Here is an 18,524-nt window from a genome sequence, read left to right on the forward strand (position 1 = left end):
ACCGGTGCATCCAGCAGGGTAGATGCAACTGGGGGAGTGGGTGGATGTGGGGTGGTGGGTGAAGCAGAATATAGAATAGGTATAGGTTAGGTATAGAATATGGCAGGGTAGGTGCAGGTGGGGGGCTGGGTGCAGAATATGGCAGGGTGGGTGCAGGTGGGGGGGGTGGGAGCAGAATACTGAATGATAGTTGTAGCTGTGGGTGAGTGAAGCCATTGGATGGTTTCAGCTGGGGGGTGTGTGGCAGGGGCTTGGCGGGGCAGGTTGGAGGTGGTTGGCCTGCCCTCCAGGAATGGGGCCAGGAACCCCATCACAGCCATGTACTGTCAGGGAATGACCAGGAGACCGACTGTAGTAATGAAGCAGATCTTTATTAACTATGATCCAACAGAGAGCAGGAAGCAACAGGCAGGAATCCGGTAGCTGAGTAGGCAGGTTTAGAGCAGCAGCAGACAACAGGATACAAAGTACTGGTAAGCAAACTTGGATAGACTAGTCATAACGTGTGTGAGTCAGAGCGTCAAGCAGAAACAAGACTAGACAAGGAGCATGTATGTCTGTGCTGCTTATGTAGGTGGTTGTTGATTAGCTGCAGGTGGTGAACTGAGGATGTGGCTTGATGAGGTGCAGGTGTGTGTAATTAGGACTGAGGGGACTGGGAGCGTCTGATCTGCGTGAGTGACGAGGAGTATGAATCAGTGGGAGGAGTGTGTGCTGGAGAGTGAGAGAGAGAGGAGTGAGTGCTGGTGACGGTGGGACCCTGACATGTACTTCCATAGCCGAGCTGATGAGGCCCCAGCCCCACTCCTGTTCCTCTCCCTCTCCTTCCTCTTTTCCCTTGTGAATTGGTCCCTCAAACCACCTGGATTGACACATCCTCTAAAAAAAAAAAAAAATATATATATATTTTTTTTATATATATATATATATATATATATATATATATATATATATATATATATATATATATATATGTCAAAATTGCATGTAGGCTATGGATATGGATTTGCAAGTACTGATAATGATTGGTTTAAGCTATTTTCATCTTGCTTTAAGCTGCACATTGATATGCACATTTCAATGGTTAGATCTCTCATGATTTATTTATTTATTAATTAAATTTTTCCCTCAGTCCCTCATAATCTCTCTACCTACCAACCTACCTGCTATCATAAGTAGGCCTACTAGCCTATAACATGTGTCTGCAGATGCACATGTACTGTCTGCTACCATTACAACTCATCTATTGAATTAACATTTTATTTTACACACAAACTCACCAGGGACTCCAACAATCTCTGCCATCCTGCTCCAGGCAGAATTGCGTTGGCTATTGTCCCTATAGGACATTAAAGAGGGATCGTACAAGTTGGGGAAAGCTGCAACAGCCACAATGAGTTTTTCCTCCATTTTTGCAAAGTCTAGCAGAAAAAGGATCCCACGTTCTCCCCGTCTCCTCTGTGCTCTACTTCTATTGGATAGTCGCCTCGCGTTCAACGGATTCATTTGCATGGAATGCTTTGCGTGCGCGTTGAAGTCGCTTGACGTCACCCATAGGAACAGAGTGGAGCGCGACGCGACAGAAGCGTCGCACGGACCGTAAAGCGTGTTTGACGGTACAGATCCACTTGTCCGTGCGACGCTTCTGTCGCATCGCGCTCCACTCTGTTCCTATGGGTGACGTCAAGCGACTTCAACGCGCACGCAAAGCATTCCGGGAAGGCAGCGCTACATTTGAGAAAATGTAGCGCGTCAAAAAGCTGGCCGATGCCCAGCTTTATGCAAATGAATCAGTTGAACGCGATGCGACCATCCAATAGAAGTAAAGCACAGAGGTCTGCTCTGATCACTTCTCCCTCCAAATTTTCAAAATTCAACAACATTCCCCACTGGACCCGCCCATAGCTGTAATTGAGGAACGTACAAATGAGGGGAGGCGTTGCGACACCGTTACAGTAACCGCAGCTGAGCTGGCGCTTTCATATGTGACGTCATGAAATCGCTGTGACTATTTAAACCTGCGCTGGTGGTCGCGACACTAGCTGCAGTCTTCTCCTGAACAGAGGTGGCGCTAATGAGCAAAGGTTACCGACGTTGCTCTATCTATGGACTAGAAGAAGAAGACAAAGGTAAACAACGGCAGAACTGGCAGCAGCATTGCCGTCAATGCTTCGATTTGATTCAGTGACCTACTTCGTCGGATCAAGCCTTTCATTCACCATAAAAGAGCTAATTTTAACCCGGTAAGTTTACCAGAGAGACTTGTAGTTACGGAGCCCCCCTGGTCCCACTTTGTCAAAAAAATTATTTATAACTCTTGTGGCCTCAAGATACTATTTCGTGCATAGTATAGTATATCGTGCAGCCTGTTGTTTATCGCTAAACAACAGTTTTGATGCCTTCCAGTCAGGTTTTCGACCACACCACAGCACTGAGACGGCTCTTGTTAAAGTCTTTAATGACATCCACTTAAACACAGATAGTGGCAAAATTTCAGTCTTAGTATTACTTGATCTCAGTGCTGCATTTGATACGGTAGACCATGACATATTGCTTGACCGATTGGAAAACTGGGTTGGTCTTTCTGGCTCAGTACTAAAGTGGTTTGAATCCTATTTAAAGAATAGGGACTACTTTGTGTCTATAGGTAATTATACATCTGAGCATACAAATATGACGTGCGGAGTTCCCCAAGGCTCAGTTCTGGGGCCTCTTCTGTTCAACATCTACATGCTTCCACTGGCTCAGATTATGGAAAACAACAAAATAAGTTACCATAGTTATGCGGATGACACACAAATTTACATAACCTTATCGCCAGGGAACTATAGCCCAATACAACAATTAAATATGTGCATTGAACAGATTAATGATTGGATGTGCCAGAACTTTATTAAATTAAATGAAGAAAAAACGGAGGTGGTTGTTTTTGGAGCAAAAGAGGAACGATTGAAAGTCAGCGCTCAGGTTCAAACGACAATGTTAAAAACAACAGACAAACCAGAAATCTTGGTGTAGTCATGGACTCAGACCTGAATTTTAAAAGTCACATTAACATAATTAAAAAATCAGCCTATTATCACCTTAAAAATATGTCAAGGGTTAAACGACTTATGTCTCAGCAGGATCTGGAAAAACTTGTCCATGCTTTTATCTTCAGTAGACTTGACTACTGTAACGGTGTCTTTACAGGTCTCCCTAAAAAATCAATCAGACAGCTGCAGCTGATTCAGAACGCTGCTGCTCGAGTCCTCACTAAAACCAAGAAAGTGGATCACATCACTCCAGTACTGAAGTCTCTACACTGGCTTCCAGTGCCTCAAAGAATTGATTTCAAAATACTTTTACTGGTTTATAAATCACTAAACGGTTTAGGGCCAAAATACATTTCTGATCTGCTACTACATTATGACCCACCCAGACCTCTCAGGTGGTCTGGGACAGGTCTACTTGTTGTCCCCAGAGTCAAAACTAAACAGGGGGAAGCAGCGTTCAGTTTTTATGCTCCACATATCTGGAACAAACTCCCAGAAACCTGTAGGTCCGCTGCAACTCTCAGTTCTTTTAAATCTAAGCTAAAGACCTATCTTTTTGATGTTGCTTTTCTTTAAATAATCTATTTTATTAACTTTAATTTCTTATACTGCACTGTAACTTTTATTGTTATACTGCACTATCAATTTTATTCTTGTTTTTTAATGTTTTTAATTTGTTTATTAATGTTTTTAAATTGTTTTTAATTGTCTTCTAACTGCTCTTTAATGTTTTATGTAAAGCACTTTGAATTGCCCTGTTGCTGAAATGTGCTATACAAAAAAAAAGCCGCCTTGCCTTGCCTTACACAGACAGCGATCCAAAAGTTATTGGAAGCTACTTTGTTGAAGCAATAGAGCAGGCTGGCGGTTACCCAAGGCTTTTACGCACAGACATGGGTACAGAGAATGCTTTGGTAAGAGACATCCAACAGTATTTGCGTCGAAATGATGAAGATGACAGAGGAGGAGAGAGGAGCTATATAACAGGAGCAAGCACGGCAAACCAGCGGATAGAGAGCTGGTGGGGACAAATGAGAAAGGAAGGGATTGAACACTGCATACAGCAACTTGGACAACTCAAGGATGAAGGGCTCTTCTCCGGCGACTTCCTGGACAAAGCACTTGTCCAGTTTTGCTTCATGGCAATCATTCAGGTAATATAAAATGACGACGCTGATCTGACAACTAGTAGCTGAAGTTAACTTTATTATACAACAGGCACTCAGAACTGGAGTTAACAGATGTCTTTATAACATTTCAGCAATTCAAATATAATAAAGGGCTGGGTGCTAAACCCTCTTCTGAAGTTACATTACAGACATTTTTTCATAGTTTTCAATCACATAGATTAACATATACAGTATATATGAAATGTGGGAAAAAACTACACATATTTCCCAGTATAGTTATCCACTCCACTTTAGGCCGGTAAATGTGAGCAGAAAATTACCTCCTGCACGTGAGAGCACACATTGAACCACCCCCCAATCTCCATTTTTTTATATCTGTACCTGCAATCCCAATTTGGTTCTATTCCCTCCTAAAGTCCTGTTAATTTCTTAACCCTGGGTTACATTAATATCTCACAATACACTCATGTTAAACAGACCAGAACAGTCTACTGAAAAAGGAGCATTAAACAAATAACACCTTCTTTCTATATAAACAAAAGGCAAAAAAAAAATAACCCTTCACAATTATAAGAAAGCGCATTAGATTTAACGATCAGTCAGGTCATGGAGTGAAAGTATTTTCAGTAAATCTAATGACTAATTTAACTAAATAACTAATAATTAAAGTAAAACATAACATGCAAATCTCGAACTATGCACCATTGGGCAGGTTACTTGAGCTTATCAAGGATACTTTGTTATGGAACGACACAGGAGGAGGGACCCAAAAGCAGACGGGCAACACAAAAAGTAAAAGGTCAATTTTTTAATGCGTGAAATATATACAATAAATGTGCGGCTGGCAAAAGAGGGGAAGTTGTGTTGAGGGAATCCAGTCGTGAGTGGTGGGTGCTATGTGCTCTCCATGTGACCATGTGGTAGGCCTCCTCCAGAGTCCAAACAATTGAGTCCAATTCACAGAGAGAGAAGGGCAGGTGCGAGGAGCAAGCAGGCAGGCAGGCAGGTAGGCAGGCAAACGAACGAGCAAGGCAGGCTGCAACCTGAGACAAACAGAAAACCAAGTTAGCCACACAAGCAAGAACACAGGAAATACAGGGAACTAGGTTTGCCACTATACCACGCTTGTAGGCTGTACGATCTGGCGATGAGTGGATCACAGAGCCAGCCTTAAGTACTGCAGGAGGTTGATGAGGGAATGAGCTTCACCTGGAGCCACCTGCCAGCTGAGCCACGTCAGCACAGGCTGCCATGATGACATCATGACATACTTATTTCTTTCAAAACAATTGAACTTCTATTGAACAAATGCTGAAAAACAATGTGGTTGAAGTAGCAAAAAAAGCAATACCACTTTTAAGACACATCTTTTTGAAGTAAAACTACTTAAATATACTGCAAATATATTGAATTAAAACATTGACTTTCTGGTAGTTGTTTGTTTTATGCTTATTGAACATTAGAATTGGCTTTCTGTGTATCTGCAAATTATCTACTTTATGCTATCATAACTCAGAATTTATCTCTTTTTGTTTGGACTATTGCATATCCCATGCAGTTTCTAGTTACAATGTGAGGAATTTGTCCTACCAATTTCTAAGGAAACAATACACATATCAATATTCAATCACTTGTGTATATACACTATGTGTACTATAAAGATGTGAACATGTTTAATTCTTCTGTGAACATGCACACAGTCACAATCAAATAGCATCATTCTGTGAATGCAAATTCACTGCATGTAAAAAAAAAAAATAGCTGCTAGCTTTAACTGAATCAGGGTGCACATTTTAAAGATAATCCCATGTCAAAGATAGCTTGTGTTAATTAATCAGAACAAAAAGTTAAATGCTGAAATCATGCCTTTTGCAACTTAAACATTATCTTTTATATGTTCTTTCCAGAAATTGTGGGTGCTACCTATTGGCACTGACCCTTCTGGCCTAGATGATATCCATTACCCATACTGAGCTTGTGTGTATAGTATTGAAATCACTACGGAGGTCTGGATAATTGTTGTATCCTACAGGTAGCTTTAAAAGGCAGCCACATGTATGTGATTGTGGTCTTCGCTCAAAATCTGAGGTTTCAATGAACTCTATCTTAATTGGTTTTTCCATCAAATTTGAACCAGTGCAGAAGCGGAGGAAAAGCTGAAGGGTTCTCAGATCGACTTCACCTACATATCTCATCAGGTAGCGGGCAACTGCTTTTTCGGGTGCAGTCATCACATCTGGAAACTGCAGGAGGTCCTTTACAGCTTTTCCAGTTGGGGTCTTCTGCTCTATGACATGATGCAGAGCATCTGGTGGCAACACACTTGCCAAGTGCACCACAATAGGACGCCAACACTCGATTACATACATTGGTGCCTGTATGAGAGATGTGTGTCCCATCTGTGAGAGCAGTGGGATCAGATTGTCCTTTGTAGGAACCTGCTGGCACTCGTGTGGCTCAAGAGCATCAAATAGTGAATCACTGTCAACAGAGTCAAAGTCCTCCAAAGCCTTTTGAAGGACCTCTCTCTCCTGTTCAGACACGTACTGCAAGAAGGTGTCCTTTAAGCTGCTGAAGGTTGTGGAGTACAGTACCTCTTCAAGGAATGGTGTCGCCAGTTTCACTGGGAAATAGCGGGCAATCTTCCACCCTACTACTAAGATTCTAGCAATATCCTGCCACTCTTCACACTGATAATCATGCCTAATAAAGGGTACTTTCACATCCCCGCCCATGGTGCACCTTTCATATAAGTCTGTCCAAAACTCTGTGAAGCAGTCCCGGGTCACACCACTTCCCTCCCCTTCTTCAAGTTTTCCATTAGGTAGGCGTATCTTAATAAACACATCAGCGTTTAAAATATCTGGGTTTGTGAAGGCTTTGATTAGGTCAGTGAGACAATGCCCCCGCCTAATAATCAGTGTAACCGGAGCACGTTCACCCAGTGTCTGGTCATTCCATGGCTCTGCAACAAGGCCACCAAATCCCTGCGGTGGCTGTTCATTTGAAGGAGCTGGTTGATGTTCGCTTGGGCTCTGCAGTGGCTGGTCAGGCCAAGGAACAGATTGAGGTTCAACCAATCTCTGTGGTGGCTGTTCATTCCATGGCACAGTGTCATCCAACTGCACATCTTCAGTTGCCACAACCCCAATTATAATCTCGAGGTCATCCATATCTTGTACCTCAGTTGAAGCATGTGGCTCATGTCCTGTGAGATCAACAGTTGGGGTTGAAGTTAAATGCATCTTTGCTTCCTCTTCCTCAGAGGACAACTCCACATTTACTCTTTTGGTACAAAGATACAGTCTAAGAGTTTTTACTTTGCTTTCTTCATACAAGTTATCCACAGTGCTCCAACTGTTGACATGTACCTGAGACGATTCAATTTTAGTAGAATAATCTGAGAGCCTTTTCTTTTTTTTCGAAAAACCATTTGGGAAAAACAGGTCTTCAGCTAGTTTTTTGATTTCCATTACTGTTTTATCCTTGTTGATTGTCAGGTGTCTCGTTCCTCCCCCATTGATTGCCTTTACTTGTTTATACCGTTTGTCTTTTTCATTAAAGTCCATCCAGCCAAGCTTAACCCATCTATCTTTTTTTTTGGCATTTGCATTTCCTGCCAATGGCTTTTTTTCACAGGTACAGGTGCTTCTCCAGACAGTCTCTGACGTAGCCTTGTCAGTATAGACTCTTTCCTGCTCTTTGTGTCAAGTGATGCATTGGCTTTCCGACAGAAGGCCACAGTAGCTATTCTATCTCCAGTTTAAGGGATGTACTTTGCCAGGTCTCCATCATTCATTACAGGGATTACAGATGCATCAATCTGGAAAAACAAAAAATTGGGAGCATGTTTAGATTGACCTATAAATAGTAAAACATTTGTCATTATATATGATCAACATTTGTAATTAATAATTAATGAAATCACTATGTATTACTTTATGGAACATTCAGATTCTGTAGTCTGTAGGTTTTGGTTCTGCTTGAGGTTTCTGTAACTTAAAAGGATGTTTTTCCTTGCCTCTATCGCCTAGTGCTTGCTCTTGGTGGGAATTGTTGGCTTTCTGTAAATATCACAGAGTACGGTCGAGACCTGCTCTTTTATGAAAAGCGCTGAGATAACTGTTGTTGTGATTTGGCCCTATATAAATAAAATTTAATTTAATTTAAATACGCTACATTTTTTGCCAGATTCCTTGTTTTCTGGTAAAATCTTTCTGAATTCTGTATTTTCAATTTAAGCACCTTTTTTGTCATCAGAAAGTGTGTAATCATGTGGTGGTGAATAAAATGTCAACAATTCAATTAGAAAATTTTACAAATTGTATCATGAAAACACTACTCAAATGCATGTGCAATTATTTATGGGGACAGTTCTCAATAAATGTAGGCTACTACAACAGTAGGATGTTAAAACAGCTAAATATTATAATACTATTTCATATTATAATGAATGCATTGTTGCAATAGTGCGGGTTAATCGGGAAGTTACACCGGACGTCACAAAGTTACTCCTGAAATTACCTGGATAAGCCAGTTACCTCGCTTCGTAGTACAGGCCCTAAGTTTAATAATAATTAATAATACCAAAGTTTTCCTTTAAGAATAATAACACAGAAATGAGGCAGATTCATAGGCAGATAAATTCCTCATCAATTTCCCGCTGAATTAAAAATCTTCTCAGCTCAGCATCCATTCTTTTTCTCTCCTGTTTAAAGGGGATTAAACGTATAAATTCAAAACTTGCATTACTTTTGCGACTTACAAAGAAATATGGATTGTATAGTATCTTGCAAAGCAAGATTACTCTTGTTGATCTCAGTATTGAGAAAACTCATAAAGAGCCAAAGGGAGAATGGATATTTGATGTTGCTGGCCTCTACTACTCATCAGGAAAAAAAATGCACTAGTGAATGAATATAGTATGGATGTGCACTTACATAATTATGAAAGACATCTTATTAGGTAAAAGGGGAGAGACCGTAATCCATTATAGGTGATGACATTGTGTCATATTGGTAGGAAATGCGTTATTCAAATACTATGAATAGGCTACTCTAATATTAACTGAATATACACAGCTGCTCACGATTGTGAGCATGGTTGGTATAAATACAATCTGTCACCTGGTAACCAATCAATACGTCTTTAATAATAACATGACAGAATACCAATTAATGTCAGTGTAAATCTAGGCTATTGGAAACAATAGACATAGACAATAGACACACTGACCATACCGCTGCTTTGCTCCACCTCAGATCTTAACAACCTCAACAATCACCTCCCCAGATTCCATCCCATTCATGTAGGTCTGTTGCACTCCAACTTTCTAATCATGTCCTCACAACAAACAACACTCAAATCTGTCCTATCTCTCTCCCCTCCCTCCGTCCTTACAACCTGTCAACAAAGTAACGTCACCTGATAATGGCTTTGCTTAACAATTGTTCACTCAGAAATACAAGCCTCATTCTAGATCTGGAGTAAATGACAGCAAATCTAGATTTCCTTTGCCTCACTGAAACCTGGCAAAAACCACTGGACTATTTCTCATTAAACCACATAAACCTCATCTTGAAGGGGTAGGGAAGTGGTGTTGCTGCTGTTCACAAGAAGGACATTAAAACAATCACTATTTCCATTCCTGCCGTTCAGTCTTCCCAACATCTTGCTTTCAAAGTCTCTGATACCACTCCTTACAATGAAACACTGTTTCCCCCCTGTCTTGATCAGCTGGCTCCCATTAAAACCAATAGTCACATCTAATCACATCTCGGACTCTGCTGCTCACCTGCTCACACACTCCTGCGACCTATCAACCCCCTCCTACTTTAACAACCTGCTCCACCAACACAAGCCCTCCAGCAGCTTCCCCTCCACTTTAGGCACACCTTATAATTTGTTATTACTGTTGTGTTACATAGCATATAGTTTTAGTGTTTAATGTATGGTGACATATGCTTTAAGTTAGTGTGTTCTAGGGGTGTAACAATATATCGTGTCACAATTTATCGCAATACAAAAATGCCACAATATGTATCGTGGATTGTGACAATCTGTATCGTGGATAGTTCACCCAAAATAATAATTACTGTGTGAGAAAGTTTTCAGAGTTTTAGTGTCAGTAGTACATTAAACTACTATATATAATGTTGAATATAGTGTATAATAATGCAATGGAGGAATATTTGTGTGTCCTGATAATGCCAAATGTCTGTTACCAGTACAAATTGACTGACATTATTTTAAATACATCTAGTCTGTAAAGATTGAAAGCATATTCGTCTAAAATAATAATTCTGTATTTTCAGCTTCAGAATCATGACTATTGTTATTCTGGTGTCTCTATTGTCCTGTGCATTGTTTCCAGCACCAAGTTCAAGCCTATTCATTTACACACACAGTGTAAAACAAATTTAGCATTTTAATCAACAGTTAATTTTTAGTTTAATTTTTAATTTAATGTCTTAGAGTATCACAATAATATTGTATCGGGAGTTCAGTATCGTGATATGTATCAAATCGTGACGTGAAGGTATCGTTACACCCCTAGTGTGTTCTTATTATGGTCTCATATAAACAGTCTTTGAGTTTATTGAAAAGCGCTATATAAATTAAATGTAATATTATTATTATATGATTACTTGATACACAGGCATAACTGACATTTCACTGCATCCACTAATAGTCAATGGCCAAAAACTAGTGTTGACACCATCAGTTAACCCTTGTGTTTTCCTCCCGTCGACCATGTACTAGTTGTTCTTCCGGGTCAAAATTGACCCGGTCTGTTTTGCCAGTTTATAAAGCATGAATTATAAATTATCACCCATGGGCATAGTGTGTGTATATGCGTGCGTGCATGTTCATGTGCTGAAAAGCACAATAGTGTGATCTTTTGCAGGTCTCAGCTACTGTGTGTGTGTGTGTGTGTGTGTGTACTGTATGTGTGTGTGTGTGTGTGTGTGTTTGGGTGCATTTCCATGTGCTGGAAAGCACAATAATGTGATGAATTACATGAGGTAGTTCTCAGCTGCTGTTTGTATGAATGTGTGTGTTTGTGGGGGTGGAGGTGTTTGTGTGTCTCCACATGTGCATTCATGTACGTGTGCGTGTTCATCTACTGTTGAGCGCAAAAGTGCCCCATTGAACCACTGGGTCAAAATTGACCCGGGAAGAACACAAATGTAATAAAATTAAATAAAACACCCAAAATTCTATGAAAGTAGTGGTCATTAATTTTACTTTCGAACAACATCATTGGGAACCACCCATGTTATTTTTGGTTAATTTGGTTGAAATAAACCCATATTTCTGATATAGAAACTTTGAAAACGGGTCAAATTTGACCCGAAGACGACACAAGGGTTAACGTTAACTAAATAGAACAACACCACATGAACTGCCGGGCTTTGTCCCCGTTACTAACGTTACAAATTTTACCGGACTTTACCGAGGCTAAAGAACCGTTAGCCTAATGATAGCCGTTAACGTTGAATTAGCCTGCTTAATTTATATGCTAATTGCTAATGCTTCCAGCTCGAACACCTAGCTAGCTAGTCTTGCAGTTATCTTAACTCAGTAATTTGCCATCTAACTAAATGTTCACCGTGCTAATTAAAACACTCTTACCTCTGTACAGCCGTCACAATGATTCATATGATCATCTGCTGTTCTTCTACAGCTCCTGGCCGTCAACTGGGAAATACCGGGAAATACACATATGGAAATACAGCCAGACGGCGGTACCGTGACCTAAGCCTAGAACGCCCTCTGCTGACGTTTTTTCGTAGGCTACACGGACACATGCTTTTCTTACATTCAAATCTACCAAAATGTGAAACACTTCAATAATTAATGAACCAGTCTGCACACAATTCTTGTGTTGATGTGCACATCAAGACATTTAAAGGAATATAAATAATAATAGAAGTTGGTAAATAAACAAGTATATACATGTAAAAAGTATAAATATAGGTTATAAAATCCATCCATCCATCCATCTTCGTCCGCTTATCCGGTGTCGGGTCGCGGGGGGAGCAGCTCCAGCAGGGGACCCCAAACTTCCCTTTCCCGAGCAACATTAACCAGCTCCGACTGGGGGATCCCGAGGCGTTCCCAGGCCAGGTTGGAGATATAATCCCTCCACCTAGTCCTGGGTCTTCCCCGAGGCCTCCTCCCAGCTGGACGTGCCTGGAACACCTCCCTAGGGAGGCGCCCAGGGGGCATCCTTACCAGATGCCCGAACCACCTCAACTGGCTCCTTTCGACGCAAAGGAGCAGCGGCTCTACTCCGAGCTCCTCACGGATGACTGAGCTTCTCACCCTATCTCTAAGGGAGACGCCAGCCACCCTCCTGAGGAAACCCATTTCGCCGCTTGTACCCTGGATCTCGTTCTTTCGGTCATGACCCAGCCTTCATGACCATAGGTGAGGGTAGGAACGAAAACTGACCGGTAGATCGAGAGCTTTGCCTTCTGGCTCAGCTCTCTTTTCGTCACAACGGTGCGATAGATTGAATGCAATACCGCACCCGCTGCGCCGATTCTCCGACCAATCTCCCGCCCCATTGTCCCCTCACTCGCGAACAAAACCCCAAGGTACTTGAACTCCTTCACTTGGGGTAAGGACTCATTCCCTACCTGGAGAAGGCATTCCATCGGTTTCCTGCTGAGAACCATGGCCTCCGATTTAGAGGTGCTGATCCTCATCCCAACCGCTTGACACTCGGTTGCGAACCGATCCAGTGAGTGCTGAAGGTCGCAGGCCGATGATGCCATCAGGACCACATCATCTGCAAAGAGCAGCGATGAGATCCCCAGCCCACCAAACTGCAACCCCTCCCCACCCGACTACGCCTCGATATCCTGTCCATAAATATTACAAACAGGATTGGTGACAAAGCGCAGCCCTGGCGGAGGCCAACCCTCACCTGAAACGAGTCCGACTTACTACCGAGAACCCGGACACAGCTCTCACTTTGGTCATACAGAGATTGGATGGCCCTGAGTAGAGACCCCTCACCCCATACTCCCGCAGCACCTCCCACAGTATCTCCCGGGGACCCGGTCATACGCCTTCTCCAAATCCACAAAACACATGTAGACCGGTTGGGCATACTCCCAGGCTCCCTCCAGGATCCTTGCGAGAGTGAAGAGCTGGTCCGTTGTTCCACGACCAGGACGGAATCCGCATTGTTCCTCCTCAACCCGAGGTTCGACTATCGGCCGAACCCTCCTTTCCAGCACCTTGGAGTAGACTTTACCAGGGAGGCTGAGAAGTGTGATACCCCTATAATTGGCACACACCCTCTGGTCCCCCTTTTTAAAGAGGAACCACCACCCCAGTCTGCCACTCCTTTGGCACCGTCCCAGACTTCCACGCAATGTTGAAGAGGCGTGTCAACCAGGACAACCCCTCCACACCCAGAGCCTTGAGCATTTCTGGACGGATCTCATCAATCCCGGGGCTTTGCCACTGTGTAGTTGTTTGACTACATCAGTGACTTCCGCCTGGGAAATCGACGACAATCCCCGTTATCCTCCAGCTCTGCCTCTAACATAGAGGGCGTATTAGTCGGATTCAGGAGTTCCTCAAAGTGCTCCCTCCACCGCCCCTATTACCTCCTCAGTGGAGGTCAACAGTGTCCCATCCTTACTGTACACAGCTTGGATGGTTCCCCGCCCCCCCCCTGAGGTGGCGAACAGTTTTCCAGAAACACTTTGGTGCCGACCGAAAGTCCTTCTCCATGTCTTCTCCAAACTTCTCCCACACCCGCTGCTTTGCCTCTTTCACGGCAGAGGCTGCAGCCCTTCGGGCCCTTCGGTACCCTGCAACTGCCTCCGGAGTCCTCCGAGATAACATATCCCGGAAGGACTCCTTCTTCAGTCGGACGGCTTCCCTGACCACTGGTGTCCACCACGGTGTTCGTGGGTTACCGCCCCTGAGGCACCTAAGATCCTAAGACCACAGCTCCTCGCCGCAGCTTCAGCAATGGAAACTTTGAACATTGTCCACTCGGGTTCAATGCCCCCAGCCTCCACAGGGATGCACGAAAAGCTCCGCCGGAGGTGTGAGTTGAAAGTCTGTCGGACAGGGCCTCCTCCAGACGTTCCCAATTTACCCGCACTACACGTTTGGGCTTACCAGGTCTGTCCAGAGTCTTCCCCACCCCTGACCCAACTCACCACCAGATGGTGATCGGTTGACAGCTCTGCCCCTCTCTTCACCCGAGTGTCCAAAACATACGGCCTCAGATCAGATGAAACAATTATGAAATCGATCATTGACCTTGGCCTAGGGTGCTCTGGTACCAGGTACACTTATGAGCATCCCTATGTTCGAACATGGTGTTCGTTATAGACAATCCATGACTAGCACAGAAGTCCAACAACAAACAACCACTCTGGTTTAGATCAGGAGGCCGTTCCTCCCAATCACGCCTCCAGGTGTCTCCATCATTGCCCACGTGTGCGTTGAAGTCCCCCAGCATAACAATGGAGTCCCCACTGGAGCCCCATGCAGGACTCCAGTCAAGGTCTCCAAGAAGGCCGAATACTCCGAACTCCTGTTTGGTGCATATGCACAAACAACAGTCAGAGTTTTCCCCCACAACCCGCAGGCGTGGGGAGGCGACCCTCTCGTCCACCGGGTAAACTCCAACACAGCGCGCCAGCCGGGGCTTGTGAGTATCCCCACACCCGCCCGGCGCCTCACACCCTGGGCAACTCCGGAGAAGAAAAGAGTCCAACCCCTATCCAGGAGTATGGTTCCAGAACCGAGACTGTGCGTAGAGGTAAGCCCCACCAGATCTAACCGGTAGCGCTCCACCTCCCGCACCAGTTCCGGCTCCTTCCCCCACAGAGAGGTGACGTTCCACGTCCCCAGAGCCAGCGTCTGCCGCCCGGGTCTGGTCCGTCGAGGCCCCTGACCTTCACTGCCACCCATGTGGCATCGCACCCGACCCCAACGGTTCCTCCCACAGGTGGTGGGCCCATGGGCCCCAATGAAGGTTATAAAATATGAAGAAGAATTATAAAGGACTATGGATATGCAGCCTACAAGATGCTGAGACACAAGGAGGAAAGAGGAGCGGATAGAGAGCAAAAAAGCAACGTTGGGGACGCTACAGGAGTGCAGGACGGAGCACAGATAGACGGGCAGGACAGCGGAGCCGGAGCCGGAGGACAGCTGTAGATGTTCGGCGGATCGGCGCGTTGGCGTTGTGGCCCAAACGGGAAAAGCAGAGTGGACGTTGCGTGCTGCTGGCCCTCTTCCCCCCTCCCTCAAACAGAAAAGGGTAAAAACTGTAGTCCCTTTCTCTATAGACTGGTTGAAATCAGATTTTCTATTTTTGCCCAAATCGCTTTTCGCTGGCCAACGCTACCGATCCTCCAAACATCCACAGCTGTCCTCCGGCTCCGGCTTCGCTGTCCTGCCCGTCCCCAACGTTTCTTTTTCGCTCTCTATCCGGTCCTCTTTCCTCCTTGTGTCTCAGCCATTCATAATACAAAATAAAACACCCGAAACACCACACTATACAACATAAGAAAACTCTGGCTGCCTGGCTCCACTTTGTGACATATATACATTTTAAAAAAGTATAAATATAGGCTATAAAATATGAAGAAGAATTATCTCGTGGCCACGAGATACGTATCTTGAGGCCACGAAATAGTTATAATAATTTTTTTTTGACAAAGTGGGACCAGGGGGGCTCCGTATGTAGTCACTGTGAGAGTCCTGACATCCGGTTATCGGCGAACTCGTTCAGGCCTCCTATTTTCGCTTTGTCGCGCGCCGCTGAAAAAAAAAAGAGCCGTGCACTTTCACTTTTTTGTTTTGATTTCTTTCATGAGGATATATTTTGTTACCTTTAGAAACCCTGTTTTACTGTTGTAACAGATTATTAGAAATATTAATACATATCTAAATGTCATAGTCATAACTCATTTCAAAGTGTTTTTATTATGACCAGAAATCCTCCTCACTCGTCAGTAACCTAATTTTTAAAAACTGTTTATTGCACTATATTTTATTTAAAATGTGCTGTTTTATAAAATAAAGCTATTCTAACTAAACTTTTTAAAGCTTTGTTTCATTCAAATGTTAATCTAAACTGTTATTTGTTATTTGTTATTTGTTAATGTGTTGTGACTTGAGAATTGACTATTGTAAATAGGCAATGAGTAAATGTTGAAGATTGACCAGTTTTCAATGTTGAAAAGTCTGACAAATTTGACGTCTTTTAAATTTTCATTTTCAACCTTCAGGAGACCATAATTAGACGTTGAAGATCGACCTGTTTTCAACGTTGAAAAGTCGGACAAATTTGACGTCTTTTCAATTTTCATTTTCAACCTTCAAGAGACCGTAATTAGACGTTGAAGATTTACGTCTATTCAACGTCTAATAGACGACTTTTTGCTAGCTGGGCTGATTGCTTCCTGATGCTCGCAGGCGCTAGGGGGGAGCTAGACGACCACCATTCAACTTAAAAAAAGTCCTATGACCATTCCAATGACTACGAAGCTGTTCAGTTAAGGTAAATTAAGCTTGAAAAAGCTGCATAGTCCCCCCTAAAATCTTTATATTCCTGCGTGTTTTTTAGAGGAAATCTGAAACACTTCCGGACTTTTATTTTGAAGCTTAGCAACTAATCTGCACCGGAGGACAGTTGAGGGCAGTGCAGCTGCGGGATGTTATCTTCGGCGCCGCGCTGAGCCCAGAGTCCGACAGTCGAGGTTAAGAGTTGTGTGTGTATGGTGTTTGTGTGGTTGGATATTGGTTTAGGACTGAGTATTGTCGGGAACAGGTAGTAGGAAGATCGGCCGACGGCCTGTATAGGTCCGGTATCGGTTTTTCTGCTTTGTTCTTTGCAAACTCTGTCAAGATGGCAGGGACGGAGAGTGACGGTGGCGAAAGTAGTAGCTATGTTGAGTGAGGAGGAAGAGAGAAGGGAGGGGGATTGGAACGAGGTAGTGAATAGAGCAAGGAAGGAGAGTGGTAGGAAAAGGAAAAAAGAGCAGACTGGAGCTAGTGGGTCGGATAATGAAGGGAGAGACGTTGGGGGGAGAGATCAGAACACTGGAGTGACTAATATGGTGGTGAGATTTGAGGAAGAAGGGTAGTGAAGAAGTTAGATCCTCTAAAGTTGACACAAATCATTCAAAGGCAAGTTGGTGAGGTGAGGTATGCGAGGGTTTTGGGGGATGGGAATTTGCTAATTGGCTGTAATACAGAAGAGGAGGTGGAAAAGGTGAAAAAATTGACTAGAGTTGGGAAAATTAAGATATCCCGGGTTGTACAGGTTGGGGAAAAGAGGTTCAGTGGTTGTAAGGGGGTGGTTTTTGGGATTTCCCTAAATGTCAGTATGAAGGTATTGATGGAGAACTTGAAGGTGAGGAATAATTCTATAAAGAGTGTGAGGAGACTGACCGCTGGAGTGGAAAAAAGGGAAACTGAAGGTATCGTGATAGAGTTTAAGGGAGAGTTGCTACCTAAGGAGGTGTATCTTGGCTTTCTGAAGTATAATATAAGAGAGTTTGTGCCGAAGCCTATGAGGTGTTTCAATTGTCAGGAGTTTGGGCATGTGGCTAGAATGTGTAAAAGAAAGAGGAGATGTGCCAGGTGTGGTGGGGATCATGAGTATGGAAAGTGTGGAGAGGGTGTGAAACCAAGGTGCTGTAATTGTGGAGGCAGTCACAGCGTTGCTTATTGGGGTTGTGAGGTGTGGAAAAGGGAGGTGGAGGTGCAACAGATAAGGGTAAGGGGAAAAGTTTCATATGCTGAGGCAGTCAAGATGGCAGGCCAGAAAAGACAGGTGGATGGGGAAGGTGGCAGAAAGATAGAAGCAGCAAAAGAACAGCAGGAGAAACAGAAAGTTTGGAGAGAGAAGAAGAACTTGGTAACTTTTATAGCGGGAGTTATTAATGCGACCTGTGAGATTAAATCTAAAACTGAACGGATTCAGATTATTGTGAAAGCAGCAGAACATCATTTGGGTATGAGAGGGTTAAAATGGGAAGAGGTGAATGATGAGCTTAGAGTGCAATCTGGCCAAGAGGTAACGTGTTTGAGTTGATATTAATAGTGTTGTTAATTCTACAATGGAATGCAAGGAGTTTATTATCGAATGGACAAGATTTCAAGCAGTTTATTGTAAGTAGGAGAGATAAACCAGACATTGTTTGTGTTCAAGAGTCCTGGTTACTTCCTAGTCTAGACTTTATTTTATATGGGTATTTGGCGGTGAGAAGAGATAGAAAAGACGGGAGAGGTGGAGGATGTGTCACTTTTATAAAACAAGGCCTTCCTTATAGAGTACTGGGTATAGGGAATGAACAAGAATATGTGG

The 18,524-nt window shown here is 43.4% G+C and overlaps 1 protein-coding gene across 1 annotated transcript; it reads right to left on the reverse strand.

Annotated features, from left to right (window-relative positions):
• Positions 1-6,111: 6,111 nt before the first annotated feature.
• Positions 6,112-11,967, reverse strand: LOC114558157 (uncharacterized). The gene is made up of 2 exons (XM_028581940.1): positions 11,801-11,967; positions 6,112-7,988 (listed from the first exon to the last, which is right to left on the reverse strand). The coding sequence occupies exon 2, from the start codon at positions 7,732-7,734 to the stop codon at positions 6,112-6,114; it is 1,623 nt and encodes a 540-aa protein (XP_028437741.1). The 5' UTR covers positions 7,735-7,988; positions 11,801-11,967.
• Between the last annotated feature and the right edge of the window lie 6,557 nt (positions 11,968-18,524).

This window comes from Perca flavescens, chromosome 7 (assembly GCF_004354835.1).
Source record: "Perca flavescens isolate YP-PL-M2 chromosome 7, PFLA_1.0, whole genome shotgun sequence".
In the NCBI taxonomy this organism is placed as follows: Eukaryota; Metazoa; Chordata; class Actinopteri; order Perciformes; family Percidae; genus Perca; species Perca flavescens.

Excerpts from the sequence above, each read along its gene's own strand:
- LOC114558157 (XM_028581940.1), bottom strand. The coding sequence starts at position 7,734 with ATGGACTTTAATGAAAAAGACAAACGGTATAAACAAGTAAAGGCAATC.